General features: G+C 38.1%; 2 protein-coding genes across 7 annotated transcripts in view; one reads left to right on the forward strand and one right to left on the reverse strand.

Annotated features, from left to right (window-relative positions):
• Positions 1 to 2,459, forward strand: part of ankrd13c (ankyrin repeat domain 13C) — a 40,372-nt gene extending 37,913 nt beyond the window's left edge. The window contains exons 13-14 of one of the 2 annotated variants that reach the window (XR_009648435.1): positions 755 to 1,073; positions 1,176 to 2,459. Coding sequence is in view for 1 of the 2 variants with exons in the window: in XM_060868858.1 (XP_060724841.1) it covers positions 755 to 885 (131 nt within the window). In the remaining variant the exon portion in view is untranslated. Of the gene's footprint in view, positions 1 to 754 lie in introns of both variants that reach the window. The other variant, XM_060868858.1, reaches the window with a different exon arrangement.
• Positions 2,460 to 5,399: 2,940 nt separating this feature from the next.
• srsf11 (serine and arginine rich splicing factor 11) lies at positions 5,400 to 16,402 on the reverse strand. 5 transcript variants are annotated; one of them, XM_060871928.1, is made up of 13 exons: positions 16,003 to 16,396; positions 14,502 to 14,784; positions 10,493 to 10,611; positions 10,157 to 10,266; positions 9,986 to 10,075; positions 9,826 to 9,875; positions 8,347 to 8,480; positions 7,987 to 8,068; positions 7,801 to 7,914; positions 7,594 to 7,665; positions 7,310 to 7,402; positions 6,766 to 6,925; positions 5,400 to 6,691 (listed from the first exon to the last, which is right to left on the reverse strand). In XM_060871928.1, the coding sequence occupies exons 4-13, from the start codon at positions 10,229 to 10,231 to the stop codon at positions 6,524 to 6,526; spliced, it is 1,038 nt and encodes a 345-aa protein (XP_060727911.1). In that variant the 5' UTR covers positions 10,232 to 10,266; positions 10,493 to 10,611; positions 14,502 to 14,784; positions 16,003 to 16,396; the 3' UTR covers positions 5,400 to 6,523. The 5 variants fall into 5 exon arrangements, with proteins under 5 accessions (XP_060727911.1, XP_060726417.1, XP_060727201.1 ...); XM_060870434.1 differs by lacking the exon at positions 10,493 to 10,611 and having other exon boundaries at positions 14,502 to 14,635; positions 16,003 to 16,402; XM_060871218.1 differs by lacking the exon at positions 10,493 to 10,611.
• Between the last annotated feature and the right edge of the window lie 542 nt (positions 16,403 to 16,944).

Raw genomic sequence — 16,944 nt, forward strand, 5'->3', positions numbered from 1 at the left:
AGTGATTTATTTTAATATATTTACAGTCCCTGATGTATCTAGCAAGGAGGAACTAAATAAATGCCAAATAATTCATCTAGCAAGAAATCAAAATTGAAGAAAAGGTCTTGAGGAAATTCTGTAATTAAAAGCTTTTGTTTTTGATCTTTTTATACATCCTGTAAAATCCAAAAGAATTTTTATAATGAAAAGTGAGTAAAAAAACGTACATTTTTTTAATCCCTATTACTCCCAGTGTGACAATATAATGAACCATTTTAAAGAAGCAATTTGTAACTTTAGTGCTGCCCACTAAATAGTTCTCTCCTCAAACCATCCCATCTTGTTTTTTTTTTTTTGTTGCTTTTTTTTTAAATCTTAAAAGCTGCCTGTTTAGATCTGTTAAGGAAAAAATGCAGAGTGTAGATTCTTGGGCGGAGCTTATTTCTGGGCCAGAAAAATGCACATAGCCTGTTGTTTTAAATACAAATATTGTGAATCAGTTATTCCAAAGTGTGTTTAAGATCATGAGATTTGTTATAGATCAAAATATATAATTATATTATTGTAATAATTTTAATAAGCAATTTTAAAATATGATTGCATTATTATAGGTTTTAGAACACACACAAATTAAATAAATAAATAAATAAGGCTATTTTTTATCTACAGATTTAAAGGGCACTGACACCTTAGAGTGACACATTAGACAACATTTTTCATTGGTGAGCTGATCACAAATCTGAAAATCTCTCACTTCCTGTTTGTTTTCCAGACATCCCCGTGTTTCCCACCATCACGGCCACAGTGACGTTTCAGGAGTTCCGCTACGACGAATTCGAGGAGTCCATTTTCACCATCCCAAACGACTACAAGGAAGATCCCAGCCGCTTCCCAGATCTCTAGTTTGTTTTTTTTTCCCTTTTTTCCCCACTTTCCCTTTCTGCTTCTATTCTTCCCTCCGCTGCATCTCCATCTCTCTCCTTTCACGGAACACACTCTCTCAACAGGAAGCGACCGTCGTCAAGTCAGATCACGTCACGTCACGTGAAAGACGCAGACGAGGTAGAGGTTACTCTACGTGCTGCATTGAGGTAAAGGGATGGTGCTGTACTGACATAGTAGCCACACTTTTGCAGACTACGGGACAAACAAGCAGAAATCTCAAAGTTAATAAATTAACCTGGTGATCACAGGAAAGAGACCGAGCGCCGACACACGACTCGTCAGAGTGCCGACGCCCCGAGGCTCCGTCGTATCCCTCTCTTCCTCAACACATCCGTCGTCAGTGATCCACCTCTCCACCTCAACGTGTCCATGTTACTCTGGCAGGAAATGTGGCATTACGTCTTCTGAATTTTTGTTACCTTTTCATTTACCTTTGTTACACGACTACGCTTTTCCTCCGAGATCAACAGCAGAAGTGTGAGGAGATGACGAGTGTGACATGTTAATATAATCGCTTTATGCTTTGTATGGTTAAGACGATTATCTGTAAATACCTCTGTTAGGATTTCGGTCCCAGAGCAGGGTGTGATGAGCCCTGCAACTGATGCTTCTCTTACTGCTTATCTGCTTTACTTTTTTTTTTTTTTCCCTCCTCTGCGTCGCACCAGGTTTTTTTTCTCAATTTTCCACTTCATGGTTTCCATGATTCTTCTTTTTTATCCACGACTTCACGAGACCACACAAGTTCCCCAAACAGCACAGGTTTTTATTTCCATTCACATCATTTCCTGCGGAGTTAAATAAAGGATCAGGCTCTCGTTTGTAAATGCAGCGTGCGGTTTGAGATAAACCCGTTTAACAGCGGCACGAACCTCAGTGGACGACACGGACGTTATTTCACACGTTATTACTTTTGTTTTTATGATAGATGGATGTAGATATATACACCGTTTTAGATTATAATACATCTATACTGACAAACCTGTTACGATTGTATTATGTAAAAAAAAATGTTTTGAGGAACAACCCATTAGATGTAGATGGGAAATTCCTTAACTGGATGTTAGGATGGTGGGTTTTTTTTTGTGCAGCTGAAGTGGAGTGAAAAAGGAAAAATGGTCAAATTTACACCAGCAAGCAACATGTCTGAATTTGAATCGACTTTATTTATGTAGCCCTTGGTTTATTATTATTATTTTTTTTAAATCTACACTGGATTTGGGCCTTCAAAGGTTCAGATGTTGTAAATGCTTCCACACCACACTACTGGTTAGTGTGGTGAACCGGCGCTTTCTCAACGACGACTTCTACTACTTTGTTGTTGTTTTGTTTGTTTGTTTGTTTGTTTGTTTGTTTTTAAACTTCACCGCTTTAGGACTTTTTATTTCACTTTTTTTTTTCTTCTCTCCAGTTTGCGCCTTGAACTCGACCGTTTTCACCCGAACACACGGATAAACCAGTTGTACAGCATTGTATGCCACAGTTTTCCCGAGGAATTGTACTTAATAAAATGTCTGCATACCAAATTGCAATTCTTTTGATCTTTGCATATTTTTATTTTTTACAATGTTGTGTTTAAGTTTGTAAATGAAACCTGCAGTACCAAAAAAAAATCCATTATTTTTACACTGCTTATTAAACCCTAATGTACATTTGGGTGTTTGGGGTTAGTGTATTTCTGAATAAAACTGAAATGTGGGCGGGATTACGTATACGATCGGTTTATGACGTCACAAATGCGCTTGTCCGCTTAAACCAGTGGTCTTCACGATTTTTTTCATGTGAGCCACACTGATAGGACAAAGTCAATAGGAGAGCCACTTTCACCACAAAGTATGCCAAGTTATTCAGTCTTAAATAGCTTATCTGCTTAAATACAATGTACAATATTGCAATACAATAATTACTCGAGTTGCGGATGATGCATGCTCCCCATCAGTTACCTCTTTTGTCACTGTCACATTGCTTTGTTGCTGTTCATTTTGTGCACGGGATTGTTTGATAAGAAATCGATCCATTATTTAGTCCGTGTGTACAGTAAACACAAGTTGTTAACTAGCATGAAACACAAACTAGCTTCTGGCAGGCCGCCAAAAACTGGCTATTGCGCAGAACGCAGTGAGTCAGTGACGAGTCAAATAATATATATAAATATATATTATTATTTGTAATAGAGCACATTCGTTTTTCTATGCTTCCCTGATTGTTTTTAATGTTATTTAAATGAAAAATACATTTTAACCACATGATCATATCATCGTATTATTTACTGCCATGCGAGCCGCATATTAAAGCTTGGCGAGCCGCAGGAGGCTCCAAGCCGCGCAATGAGTAACACTGGCTTAAACCAATCATTGATGAATAATTAAATAATCAGAGACCTCCCTTCTAAATGCTGCCAACTCGCTAATTGAGGACGTTAGTAAATCTGACAGATTTTTTATTGCTGTTCAGCAGATTACTAAATCACATTAAAATGCAAATCAAGATTCATGTCCTGAAATCCCTACTTTTATTTATATTTCTTAAGGCTAAAGATGTTCTGGAGCTAAGCTTATTAGTATAATGGGTAATATTCATTCATTTTCTACCGCTTATCCGAACTACCTCGGGTCACGGGGAGCCTGTGCCTATCTCAGGCGTCATCGGGCATCAAGGCAGGAGACACCCTGGACGGAGTGCCAACCCATCGCAGGGCACACACACACACTCTCATTCACTTACGCAATCACACTACGGACAATTTTCCAAAGATGCCAATCAACCTACCATGCATGTCTTTGGACCGGGGAGGAAACCGGAGTACCCGGAGGAAACCCCCGAAGCACGGGGAGAACATGCAAACTCAACACACACAAGGCGGAGGCGGGAATCGAACCCCCAACCCTGGAGGTGTGAGGCGAACGTGCTAACCATTAAGCCACCGTGCCCCCATAATGGGTAATTATATGGGTAAAATAAACAATTTATTATTACACATCGATTATTTTTAAAGATAAAGGTGTGAAAAGCAAAACTTTCTCGATGACTTTAAAGAAGCGGAGCAGTGTGGAAGCTTGTTTCCACCTCGTTTAAAAAAATAATACAAGATAATTGCGACTTTATATCTCAGAATTGCAGAAGTGGGGTATTTTATACACCAACAGCTTCAACGATGATTATCGTTGGATGCACCAGAAATGTTGGATGTCAGGGATTATCACAGACAGAGAAACTGTGCCAATTAATGAGACTTTTAGATGGACAAAATGTGGATGTTCGTTCATGACGTCGTCTACGTCGATTCGTATATAACAGTTGTTGAAATATGCCACTTCTGCATCATCTGATTTGTTGCGTCTACACCACAACCGATTCCTCTGTAACGTTCTTTCAAGAGTCCGGATTTAGATCTATGTTGTGTGACTCCTCCGATAAAATCCGGATCTCTCTATTTGTGAAACCACAACGAAAATAATACTCTATAATATTATGCATGACTGTACAGCAACGTCAGAATGAGTGACTTGGAGAAATGACGTCAGAATGTGGTGCAATTTTGAGGAAAAATACAAGAATTCCAAGGAAAATAGTCGCAATTCTGAGATATTAAGTCGCAATTATCTTCCATAGACTTTGTCTCAGACGTATAACAAAACGGCCCTTAAAATTAAAGGTTAAGGTTAAAAACGTCCCTTAAAATCGTCCCTTAATTGATTTTGAGAATTAGCCTTTTTTAAAACGATAAATAAATCTATCACTAAAAATACTAAATGTTCACCAAGCCGACTGATCTCAGCTGCTGTTATTTTTGTACCTGCAGTCATCATTTTATTCGTTTATATATTCCAGAAAATGTTAAAAACGAGTAATCAGTAATGTGTAATGAGTGATCGTAAGTAATAAGCCTTAGTTATGCTACATTCGTGAGCTAACAGAATGATGGTAAATACGAGTTTCCTACTGTTTTCCATGGCAGATTAGAGTACAGTTTCTGTACTAATAGACAGGTTTTTTAGCATTTTTTTTCTAAATGAAAAATCGAATTGTTTGCACGTGCTGTTTCTGGTTACATTAAGTGATCTATTAGGTTATATTAGGATCATTTTGAAAGCACGTGTGAAGGCAGCATTAATCTCACGTGCTTTAACCTGACAGCCTGCATGAGAGGAACTCTCACATGTAGTCTTAACAAAAGACTTAAAATGAACCATAGTCCTGAATCAACAATTTAATCTACAGTTTAATCATGGACTAAAGAAACAGCTGAATCCTGATGATGAGATTAGCCCTGAATTCTTTATTATACAGAATACCCAGAATCAGTAAACGTACTGATTTTTTTTTAAACCCTAAGTCCTTAGTTTCGGTCCAGGAGTCCATTCGAATTTGCTGATTTCCTGTCAGTCTTCTGTTTATATCAAGAAAGATTCTAACTTAAAACTCTGTTACGGTTCGAACCATTATGACCACAAATAAATTCAAGTAATAAATCACAAGACTTAAATTTTTATTTTCAACTTTCACAACACTGCAAATAATAACCAGAATTTTAACCGTTCTCTAAAGAAATCTACAATCCCGGGATTTGGAAAAAACAAACAAAACAAAAAACAAACAAAAAAAAAAAAAAAAAACATGACTATGCAAAACAAAACAAAAGGCAACAAACCTATTTGACCAGTAGGCTCGTACGATAAAACGATTTAATCGTTCACACTGCACGGTTAGAAATATTTTTATTCTTTCGCTCTCTCTCTCACATGCTTCTTTATCCTGAAAATGCTCCTATTGCTTCTGGACGATTAAATCGTTTTTTTTTAAAAAGAAAAGAGAATTAAAAAAAAAATAAATAAAAAAAAAAAATAATAATCAAATCAACATCAGGCCTCTTCACCAGTAATATTCACAGTTACAATTTTAAATTAAATTCATAATTGAGAAGAAAACAAACAAAAAAAAGCCAAAAGCAGCGATTTTTCCAAAGCATCCCTGCAAACACTCAAGTATCCCACGCAGCACACAAGAGTTCTATAATGATTAACGTGTGAAACGGAAAGCGAGTCGTTTTTGTTTAATGCGAATAACTAATCGGCACACAAATACTCCAATGAGAGATTTCTTTTACACTGAAAAACAAAAGTACTGATGGATGGATGGATGGCAGGGTATTAAAAGAATTAAAACATGTTACGTGTGAGTACAGCAGTAAGGATGGCGATGTAGTGACATAAAAACAACGTTCTAGTGAAAATATCCCATCGTTCTGTTTCACCGATAACGTCAGCTCTGCGTCGAATAACATTAAAATGATAGTTGTGACATTAACACAATGTTCCTGTTATTCCAAATGTAGCTGATAACCAGACATCTGAATCACACACACATACACACCTCAAAACACACATTTGTTTGGCTCATTCTGGTACAAAACATATCAGAGCGAATCGTGGACACCAAACACGTCTGGTCTAACTGACTACGTTTGTCGAAAGGGCAAAATGAACCGAATTGTACTTGGTCAAACTATCACTTTTAATTTAGAACCATAAATGTTGCATGAGCAGATTTTTTTTAAAATGTATGTCAGAATCGTGTGCTGTTGTTGTGCATGCCGTCAGTCGCTCATGTCCATGTCTTCGTCCTGCTGCTCGTCGCTGTGTTGGTCCGAGTCTCCTCTCCCGGCGTCTGCGTGCGGAGATGGCGCCATATCCGGGCTCCTTTCCTGCTCTTCCTCGTGTTCGCTGTCGTAGCCCTGCTCCTCTTCGTCGTAATCCCGGATGACCTGCAGAACAGATATGAGTCAGGAATAAAACCGTTTCTAAGCCAGAGACCGGAGAAATGTAACGTTTCAGGCACCTTTACATCGCTCTTCTCTCCGTCCGACTTCCTGTCTCGCTCCTTCTCTTTGTCTTTGCTCTTCTTGCTGTTTGAACGTTCTCTCTTTTCTCGGTTCTGGTCTTCTTTTCTGTCCCGGTCTCTTTCTCGCTCCTTGTCCTTCTTCTTCTCCTTCTTATGCCTGAAATAGACAAACTGGATAGATAAATTATCCTAATAAATTACTGAAGACCTTTTTGCCTCTTAAATCACCCCCAGAGCACTTTGTCATACTCACTACTCCCAAAGACTGGTTTATAACCACCCTGAAGATTTGCAGATGTTTCACAATATTAAATGCTTTATTAACAGATAAAAAAAAAAAAGTGCTGCTCATTAAAAATAGAATAAATAAATAAATAAATAAAATAGGCATATCGCTGTTTAATTTAAAAAACTTGAAGATTTAAAACCGAGGTTCTAATAGACAGTGTACTGATTATACGAAAATATGTTTGTGGTATATTATTATTTCTATAGGGTTTATAGTTTGTTTGTTTTTTTATTCTGAGCAGCCATGCTGTACCTCCTGGGTGAAGGAGATCTAGAGAGCCTCCTTTTTGGAGATCTGGACTTTTTCGGTGAGTGGGAGATGCTGCGGCTCTTCCTGTGGCGTTTGCTGAAGGACAGAGGTACAAAAGAACAGCATTCTGAATTTGTTTGTAGGCTTGCAGAACAAATGGCACAGACTGACGAGCTCTTTAAACGCTCTTATAATTCTTCTGAACCAAGACATGTGTTATGTTTTTCAAGGCAAAGGAAAAATGATCTTTATAGCTGCTACGTGCTGGAAGATTTCCTGGACCCTACCGGCTGATGCTGCGGGAGCGTCTGCCACCGCTGTAGCTCTTTGGTGGAGTTTTTGAGCGCTTTCTCCGATCCCTACAGAAAGACAACAAGTGTACACTTCACTGTAATACATTTGCTTAAGAGAACTGGCCTTGGAAAGTGGCTTCATTTGTCTGTCTTTCTGTCCTTCATCATTCTATCACCTTAGATTCTTCTTACTCTACCCACCTTGACCTGGAGCGCCTCCTCTTGTCTTTAGAGTGAGATCTCCTCCGGCGAGGGCTCTTAGACCTCCGCTTGCTCCTGGAGCGGGACCGTCGCCGTGACCGGCTCTTGGAACGCCTGCAAAAAGAGCATGTCAAAATCCCACCAGGTCACGCTCACTCAGCACCAACAGGAAAGGTTTTCTCAAACCTGTATTTGGAGCGAGACCTCGACCTCTTCTTCCGTGACCTTGACCTTGACCTTGAATGCTTCCTTTTGTCATCCTTCTTATCTAAAATAAATAAATAAAATAAAATATTTACATTTGAATAAAGCCAAGAGCGCAAAAAATAAAAGTAAAACATATATCTAGAAATAAGCGTTGCATTTGGACGTGGGATTTAAAAGTGGATATTTTTTTCTATCCGTATTCAAAACAAAGGCAAATATCCTACATGTGAATGTAAACGATCTGATATTAAAGAGTGTAATTCATCTGAACAACTCTGTATGTCTTTGTGGGAAGATTTTCTATATTAAAAATGCTTAGAATGATGTACAAGTACTCACTTCCAGGCTCAATGGCAGCAGAGATCAGGGACTGGGCTTCCCTCACCCTCTTCATGGCCTCCTCGATTTCCTTGTTGGACGCATCTGCTTTTAATCCAGCGTTCAGGTTTAATCCAGCAGCTAATGGATTTAACCTGTGATAGAAAAGCAACACAGTAAGACTGACTCCTGTAGACTGACTCTGTGGTCATTTATCAAGGGTTTGGTCAAAAAGTTCATTTCTACAGAATGTCTGTTGTATAGCCCCGATGTACATGATTATAGTATTAGTGATTAAAACGAACACAAGGCTTATTACTGAGCTCCAGCAACCAAGGATAAACTGCTTGACTGCTCAGGTTGGTTTTGGTCTGTTACATGAAGGTGAACTCTGGAGAGATTACACCGCGTTTAGAAAACGAGCAGCATAAATAATCCCACATGATAACATATATAATGCATAAGGGTAGCACAAGTGGTTAAGGACCTGGGTTGCTGGAAGATCAGGGTTCAAACCCCAAGAAATGCTGGGTCCCTGAGCAAGGCCCTTAAAGTTGGGGTGCACGATGCTTGAGAAATGCTATAGAAAACTGAGTCGGGCCGACTAACAAAACAAACGTGTAGCCAATGAGCAGAAAGGGGCGTGTCTTCTCAATATGTGGCAGAGAGAGTGTTCAGTGCACATGTCTGACATTAACCAAAAGCGATTGAAACATTGTCATTGAGATACCTGCTGTTACCTCTGCCTCGGGTTCTAGGTGTTGAACGTCGTCTTCCGCGTGAAACGGAGCTAAACCTTTCACGGTACAACACACAGTACTACAAAAACACATTTGTATTACCATAGTATTACTCATTGAGTTCATTTATTGATAAAAAATACCCCCTCGGACAGCTGCCCCAGCAGATTCCGCCATAATAGCTGCCTGGGTTACGTATGTATGTGTGGGGCGGAGCTATCAAAACAGGGGTGACACCCATTTGGGTTAGGGGCGTGTTTGTTTTGGTGATTTCAAATGTCAACATTGGCTTTCAAACATCGTGCACCTCACCTTTAACCATCCACCATTCTGGCACTTTGCCTTTTATCTGCCCCTGTGCGCCGAACCCAACATCCAAAGCTCGGATATGCGAAGAATTTAATTTAATTGTGCTGTAACGTATCTGTGACAATAATAATAAATGCTGCTTCTTTTAATATGTCCTGTCCTGTGTGAAAAACATAAAGACGCTCCAGGAAGTGGAGATGCAGGAGAAAAACACATACTGTTTAAAAGGACTATTTATTAAGTACAGAGAAATCACTACTGTACGCTATTACTGTGTCAGTGGTCATGTGACCTGCTAATGATCAGGTACGCTTTTATACACGAGTTTATAATAAAGGACAAAGAAATCGGTTTGGAATAAAACGAGGTAGATTCAGTATATAGAAGTTTAAGTATGATGAATATGAATACATCATAAAGATTTAATCTGTGTGACTTTTTAGAGACTTACTTGGGATCCATTGATGCCATGAGCTTCATAATCTGCTCTGCTGACAAAGACTTAAAAAAACAAAACAAAAAACAACAGATGACTTGAATTGAATTTGGTGCCATGAATAAGTTACATGAAAGCAAACAATTAAAAGCTTTAAAAAGAATTTTTTTCCAACCTGAGGATTCATATTGGGTCCAGGAATACCTAAAGCTGCCATAGCGTCCATGCCAGGCCCGGCCAGAGAGCCAAGAGGAACGCCGCCGATCTGTAAGTCACAGGAGAGCGCAGGATGGGTAAAAATTGAACAGCGTGTCAGAAGCAGAGAGGGTGAATACGGAAGGCTTACAGATGGCACTGGAGAGGGTGTGGGGAGAAGCCCACCGCCTGGCAACATCCCTGCGACTGCGTTGGCTGGAGCCATCAGCGACAGCGCTTTGGACTCATCAGGGATCACACCTGTGGGTCGGAGACAGAGAAACATTCACCCCGTTACGTCTGTCCCATAACACACGCCCAGAAGTTTTATGATACAAACTTATTAATCTACATTTTCACTTACATCAAGGCTCGATTTTCAGAGGACCTTTTTTTTCTTAATAAATTTGCATGATACTATTAAGTAAAAAAAAAAAAAAAAAAAAAAAAAAAAAAGTCACTAGACACACTGCCAAGATTTTATCACCTGAACTTTTTCTAAGTCATGAACCAAATGTAAGCAAGCACACAGCCGGTTGTCCAGGGGAGCTGCTTTCAATTTTCATTAGCTGTTTTATGAACAAGCGACTCACGTCGACTGCTTCGCTATAAAGCACACAAAAACATCAAAATAGACAAAACAGAGTTTATGATTCGGAATCAACATCAAAGGACAGTTTCATTACTAATGGACTGACTTACCCTACATAATGGAAATTCAAAAACATATTTTAAAAATGGCTTCTTTTTTTTTTTTTCTTCCCCCTGCAGGGGGCTTTTGCTGGTGTCCATTTTGTAGGTATTTGAAATCAAAAGTGTAGATGTGTATGTTGGGAATGCAGGGGACACTGACGAACACCAGCAGGAGATGATAAGTGTGACATGCCAGCAAAAAAACAACAACAAAAAACAAAAAAAAAAACTTTTTTTTTTTTTTTTTTAAATAATAATGGGGGAAAAAAAACAAAAAACAATAATGGACGTTGTGTGAGAATCCATGGGGTGAATCTGTAATCAACATTTTACAGAGAAAGAGATAGAGAGAAAAGATAAAGACAGACATAAAGAGAGGGAGACACAGACATAAAGAAAGGGAGACAGAGAGAGAGAGAGATAGAGAGAGAGATAAAGACAGAGATATAAAGAGAGAGAGAGAGAGAGAGAGAGAGAGAGAGATAGTCAGAGAAACAGGACGTGCTGAAGAGGATAAAACTGTTGGATGACATTTTCAGCTGGATCTGGTTTATAGCACTGGTAGAATCGGGGACAAACAGGACTGAAAAACACAATAACAAAGAACAAAAAAACAGAAGACCACCATTAATACGGTTCTCAGGCCTTTTTTTTTGGGATTCTTGTGGAAAGGATAAAAAGGACATTCTAGACCAATGCCAGCAATTTTTTCCAAATGGCACAGAGCAAGATAAGAAAGAAAAATGTGGAAACCTGGGAAAACCCAAAACGGGAAAAAAAACAAAAAAAAAAAACATTCTGGTTCTGCTGAAAATGGACTTTTCCTACCAACATTATATTTCAAGATTTGTAACAGATATAATTGATGGGACTTAATGACCTTGCCTTGGCATCTTCCAGCAAAGATTAGACTGCATTTAATAAACGATCAAAAAGCTTTGTTCAAGTGACGTGTCCTGGTGAAACTGAATTATAAGTGGTTACTTTTACCTCAGGTGATGATACAGAATCCCTGTAAACTCCTGGCATTAAATTTATCATGGGCGACTGAATCGTACATGCGAGCATCGACGTGCCTCGATGTGTCACAGAAAACTAATCCACCGCTCCGTCGCTCCGCTGAGAGAATCTCAGTATCAGTGTGAGACTGTAAACTGTGCTGAATGGTAGAAGCTCTATGACTAAAGGTGATGCTATAACAGCAGCTGAGTATCATATCTTCATTTGTCATCACATTTCTTGCTCATTAAATATGTTTCCTAAGCAGATAATAAGTTTTAAAGGTTTAAGCTGTAATAATTGTGTGATTCAGCCTTTCTCTAGTGGAAACAATGTATGAGATGTAATCAATAATCGAATCAATAAGGGCTCAGTTACGCCACGTGTCCACGTGTGATCCGATCGACCAGGACGCATGTTATTGGCAGATGTGAACAGAGCCAGGGACTGATATGGATATAGATGATGCAGTTAATCAAAGTGAAAACTCATTTCCCGTTAGAATTATTTGCCGGTGATGATTCTCCATAAACAGATGTTATGAATGTAGACAGATGTAGACACCTGTCATTAGGAATCAGTTATAGTCATTGGAATTGGAATGACATTTCTAAACAAGAAATTTTTTTTTTTTTCAGGTTAAAATGCCAGAAATGTTCTTTTGGATGAAATACATATGATATAGAAATTCTCAGAACTTTATACAATAGAAAGTGACAAAATTTGATGGCTTTCCCAGGCCACCACACATCATTGAGATTTTTAAACATCATTTTAATGATGAATCTAAGCAAGATATAATCATGACACCTGCTAATCCTCGAAAAATATTACTGCATATAAAAAGCCAACCTACAATATACGGCCAAACGTATGTGGACAACTGACCATCACATCCATATGCAGTTCTTCTCTAAACGGTGATCATGTTATTCCAAGCAATCTATATCAACTGTCTTTGTATATGATGTAGATTTAACATTTTCCTTCACTGGAACTGAGATTCAATCCTCCCAACATGACAGTTCCCCTGTGCACAAAGCAGAGCTCCATGAAGATACCGTGTGGAGGTTAAAGGTGGGGTCTCCATTGTTTGAAAGCTAATGTTGACATTTGAAATCACCAAAACAAACACGCCCCTAACCCAAATGGGTCCCACCCCTGTATTGATAGCTCCGCCCCACACATACATACGTAACCCAGGCAACTAATGGAAAGAAATGTGTCTTTATCATAGCTGAAGGGAAGAACAATACGATTGCAGATAAACAAACAAGCAAAAATGACACACAAGCATAATCATGTAAAGGACGACATATATTAGTTCTGTGAAACAAAGCAAAACCAACGTTACTCACCTATCGAGAAGGAAAAAAGTGCCTCGGCGTCTTAAGTAAAGTTGGCCACATATTCACAGATTGGAGTTTCCCGAGTCAATAACTCCTGAGCTAAACGCTGTTACTACACAAAACACGGTTGTAGCTGCGTCTCTACATTACTACGATAGAAAAGAGGTGTTATTTGTGTAGTAACAGTGTTTAGCTCAGGAGTTATTGACTCAGGAAACTCCAATCTGTGAATATGTGACCAACTTCCTGCTCCTTCAGTTCTCTCCAGCGCTGGAAAGCTGATCCTATATTAACACGTCCTACTTCTTGTCTTATCGTAAGTCTTTCTTCGCTTTCTTTCTTTGTTTTTATCCTCCACGTCAATGTTAAAACCGCTTTCTGCTAATGTCACACATGCGCACTGAACACTCTCTCCGCCCATACTGACAAGACACGCCCCTTTCTGCTCATTGGCTACACGTTTGTTTTGTATTTGTTTTGTTTGGCAGCCCAACGCAGCTTTCTGAAGATTTCTCAAACAACGGAGACCCTACCTTTAAGGTTGGAGTGGAAAAACTGGAGTGTCCTGCACAGAGCCCTGACTTTGACTCAACCCCGTTGTAGATCTTTGGGATGAACTGGAAATGGAGCCTCCTCAACATTCCAACATCAGTGTCTTACTTCACTAATGCTCTTGAAGTTGAATGAACCCAAATCCCCACAGCAACGTTCCAATATCTAGTGGAACTGGAATGGACGTTAAACAAGCACAAATGGGTGTCCTGGTCAGTGGTCTACAAACTTTTGGCCATATAGTTCAACACTCTCTCTTTGGCTGCTGACTGACATGAAGCTTTAGGTATGCTGTGGATCCATTTCTATTAAAACACGTGTTTTATGGGATCAGGGTTCTCATGCACACTTTTAACTTCATCTTGGCTTTACATCCAACTTTAAAACTACTTTGATTTGATTCATACAAATAACTAAATTATTTAAATTAACGAATTTGCTGTAAAAAAAATTAAATTAAAAAAAAAAAAAATTAATTCGATTATAATCCAGTAAGATTTCTGGATTTTTGTCTACACAAAAAGTATGAAGTTTGTTTACAGAAATATCGTTTACGATGTGCGGTTTGGACGTAAACTGAAAAAATATAGCACAAACACACAGTTATTTGTAGTGCTTCTATCTGGAAACCGAGACCACATGGCATTTCTGCAGCTCTACAGCTCTGTACTTTGTCTCAGTTTAGAAGCTCGCATAGCCCCGAAAACCCACGGCATGTTTGGTTCGGTTCCTGCAGCCGAGTTGAATCGGTACAGAACTGCACTGAGAGGGAACACACCAGGCTTCCATTAAACACACAACACACATGCATACGAGGATAAATTTCTTTCTGACGAACTTATCCGTCATTATACTTTTTTTTCTATTTGTCAGCACATGTTTGTTGTGAGGATAAACACAAACCTTCAGCGAATGGGACGACGATCAAAGCTCTGTCCACGAAGACCGTGTTCGTCAGATGCTGCGAAACGCCAACTGATTCAGATTCGAGGAACTTTACAAAACAGACACGGGAAGTCACAGGCAAGGGAGAATCACTGGAAGAAAATATAAAGGCTTTTGCAAAACGTACGTATAATGTTTAGACACACCTGCTCCCATCAAGCCATCTTAAATCTTGTACTTTCCGTATAGTTTATATCCCAAGTAACTCACAGACGCTCCATGCCTACACATCCTACCTGAACTGCAGTGCAGCCGGATGTTTTTGTACAGGTGGAAACGACAAAAGAAAAGAATACAAGTTAGCTAAATTATTATTAGAAATAATATTAATAATAAGGCCTGGATTTTTAAGCTTGTGAAATCTGCTTTGTGGAAACTAATACAGTTATCCTTTCTACAATAAATAATAGAAAATATCTAGCATTAAAAAGCTTTACGCAAACCAGTAGGGCTTTTTTATATAAAAAAAAAAAAAAAAAAAAAAAAAAAAAAAAAAAAATTCCTTCTATTTCTTATATTTATGTTTCCTATCATGTACACAGGTTGCATTTAGATTAAAGCTGATATCATACCTATTTTTTATTTTATTTTTTTATTTAGCTTTAAATCAGGAAACACACCAGTGTTACTGTAATAATATAAACACATTTAATGAAAATAATCAGAATTTTATTTTATTATTTTTTTTTTTTTAACATCTATAAGTATTTAAATAAGAGAGCAAAAGTGAGTTAGTGAGTTAAAAAAAATACGCACAAAACTATCAAGTATTTAAAATAAATGTGAATGTATGAAATATCAGAAATAATAAATAAATAAATTATTACTAAAATATTCTAAAAAGTGAGGAAGTTTAAAAACAAAACAAAAAACACTAAGCAACTAAATCAAAGTACATAACTGACTAAATATCTAAATACGTGGGAAAATAAATAAGCAAGTAAACAAACATACAAATAAAAATAAAAACAGTGAGTAAATAAGTAAGTAAACAATTTATAGTTATATTTAAATATAAATAAATATATATATAACCCAGTTCTCATTAAAACTCCTCATTTATCCTCATAAACTCCTCATTGATTAATTTGATTTAAAATCGAACATTTGTGATTACATTAACCTTAACGCGTATAAATATGTTTAAAACGTTGATATTTAAAAAGCTAAATTCATAAACTTGCGTTTATTGTTGTTATTTTTTGGTAATTTCGGCTAGTTCTAACTCATTTACCTCAGGAACCGACAGCACGCGCATCACTAGGCTACAACGCTAGCTAGCGATGCTAACGACAGACTCGGGTCGTGTCCCAAACGAGTCGACGCTCCCTTTTCTAGTGCACTAGATAGCGCGTTGAAACGAACGCGCTCGTGCACCTTACCTAGTGCGCTCGTTTGTCTTTCCGACGTTAAAGCGACGTATTTAACCGCATTAGAACGCTGCAGTTTTTGTACTCACTCTGGTGGGAACAGTTTGAGCTCGTCGATGTTTCCAAGAAAACCGAAAAGAGTCCTCATCTGTTCCGAGGTCGCGCTCGGAGACACGTTTGTCACCTGGACCACTTTAGTGCTCATTATTATGACTATTTCTATTACTGTTATCTGAGCGGCTAATGCTAGCTACTTAGCTAGCTAGCTAACTAGCGCTTAGCCCGCAATTTCAAACAGCACGCGCTTTCAAACGGTCAGGTCATGCGCGCATAAACGTGTCTCGCGCACACCGCAGTCCGTTAAATTCAGATTCAATTCAATTATGCTAATTTCCCCCCTCTTTATTATTATTATTACTGTTATTATTATTATTATTATTATTATTTTGCACAGACGACTTAACGCTCTACAAATGTTCCTGTTTTCACTAGGCTCTCCTCATGGCGAAGACTGAAAGTTTAATCAGACATTTCAAAATAATAGTCCTTTTATTATAAAAAAAATAATATTTCTCAGACAGTTATCAAAACAAAGGTGTTATTTTTTTTTAAAGAATTAAATACAAACGTTGTTTGTTTACTTGAGTATGCTGTTACAGACAAAATAAGTAAATTTCATTAATCAATAACTATCATTTTCCTATAACGGCATGTCTTGAAGTGTTTTATTCCTTTTATACTACCGTAATAATAAACTATACTGCATTTTTATCCATTTATAGTTACATGTAATGGTGTGGAAAGGAACTGAAAGCGTTATAACGCTCGGCTTATAAGGCTCTGTCCGTAAACCTGACACAAACGTCTTCTTACCAAATTTCACCAAAAAAATAAAAATCAACGTTTAACCAAATCGAGTGGCGGAAGTCAGCACGTCTTTTTATATTTCTTATCGTCAGCATTGTATGGAGTGTCTGCTATACAAATCCCTGTGTATAAATAGTTATAGAAAACAAGAGTATATTAGGACA

The sequence above is a fragment of the Tachysurus vachellii genome, chromosome 1 (genome assembly GCF_030014155.1).
Source record: "Tachysurus vachellii isolate PV-2020 chromosome 1, HZAU_Pvac_v1, whole genome shotgun sequence".
Taxonomy (NCBI): Eukaryota; Metazoa; Chordata; class Actinopteri; order Siluriformes; family Bagridae; genus Tachysurus; species Tachysurus vachellii.

Coding starts and splice junctions, on each gene's coding strand:
- srsf11 (XM_060870434.1), bottom strand. CDS start 16,118: ATGAGCACTAAAGTGGTCCAGGTGACAAACGTGTCTCCGAGCGCGACC. Junction 9,876..9,985: donor GACCCAATATGAATCCTCAG/GTTGGAAAAAAA, acceptor TGTTTTTTTAAG/TCTTTGTCAGCAGAGCAGAT. Junction 6,926..7,309: donor AGATCTCCTTCACCCAGGAG/GTACAGCATGGC, acceptor TGTCTATTTCAG/GCATAAGAAGGAGAAGAAGA.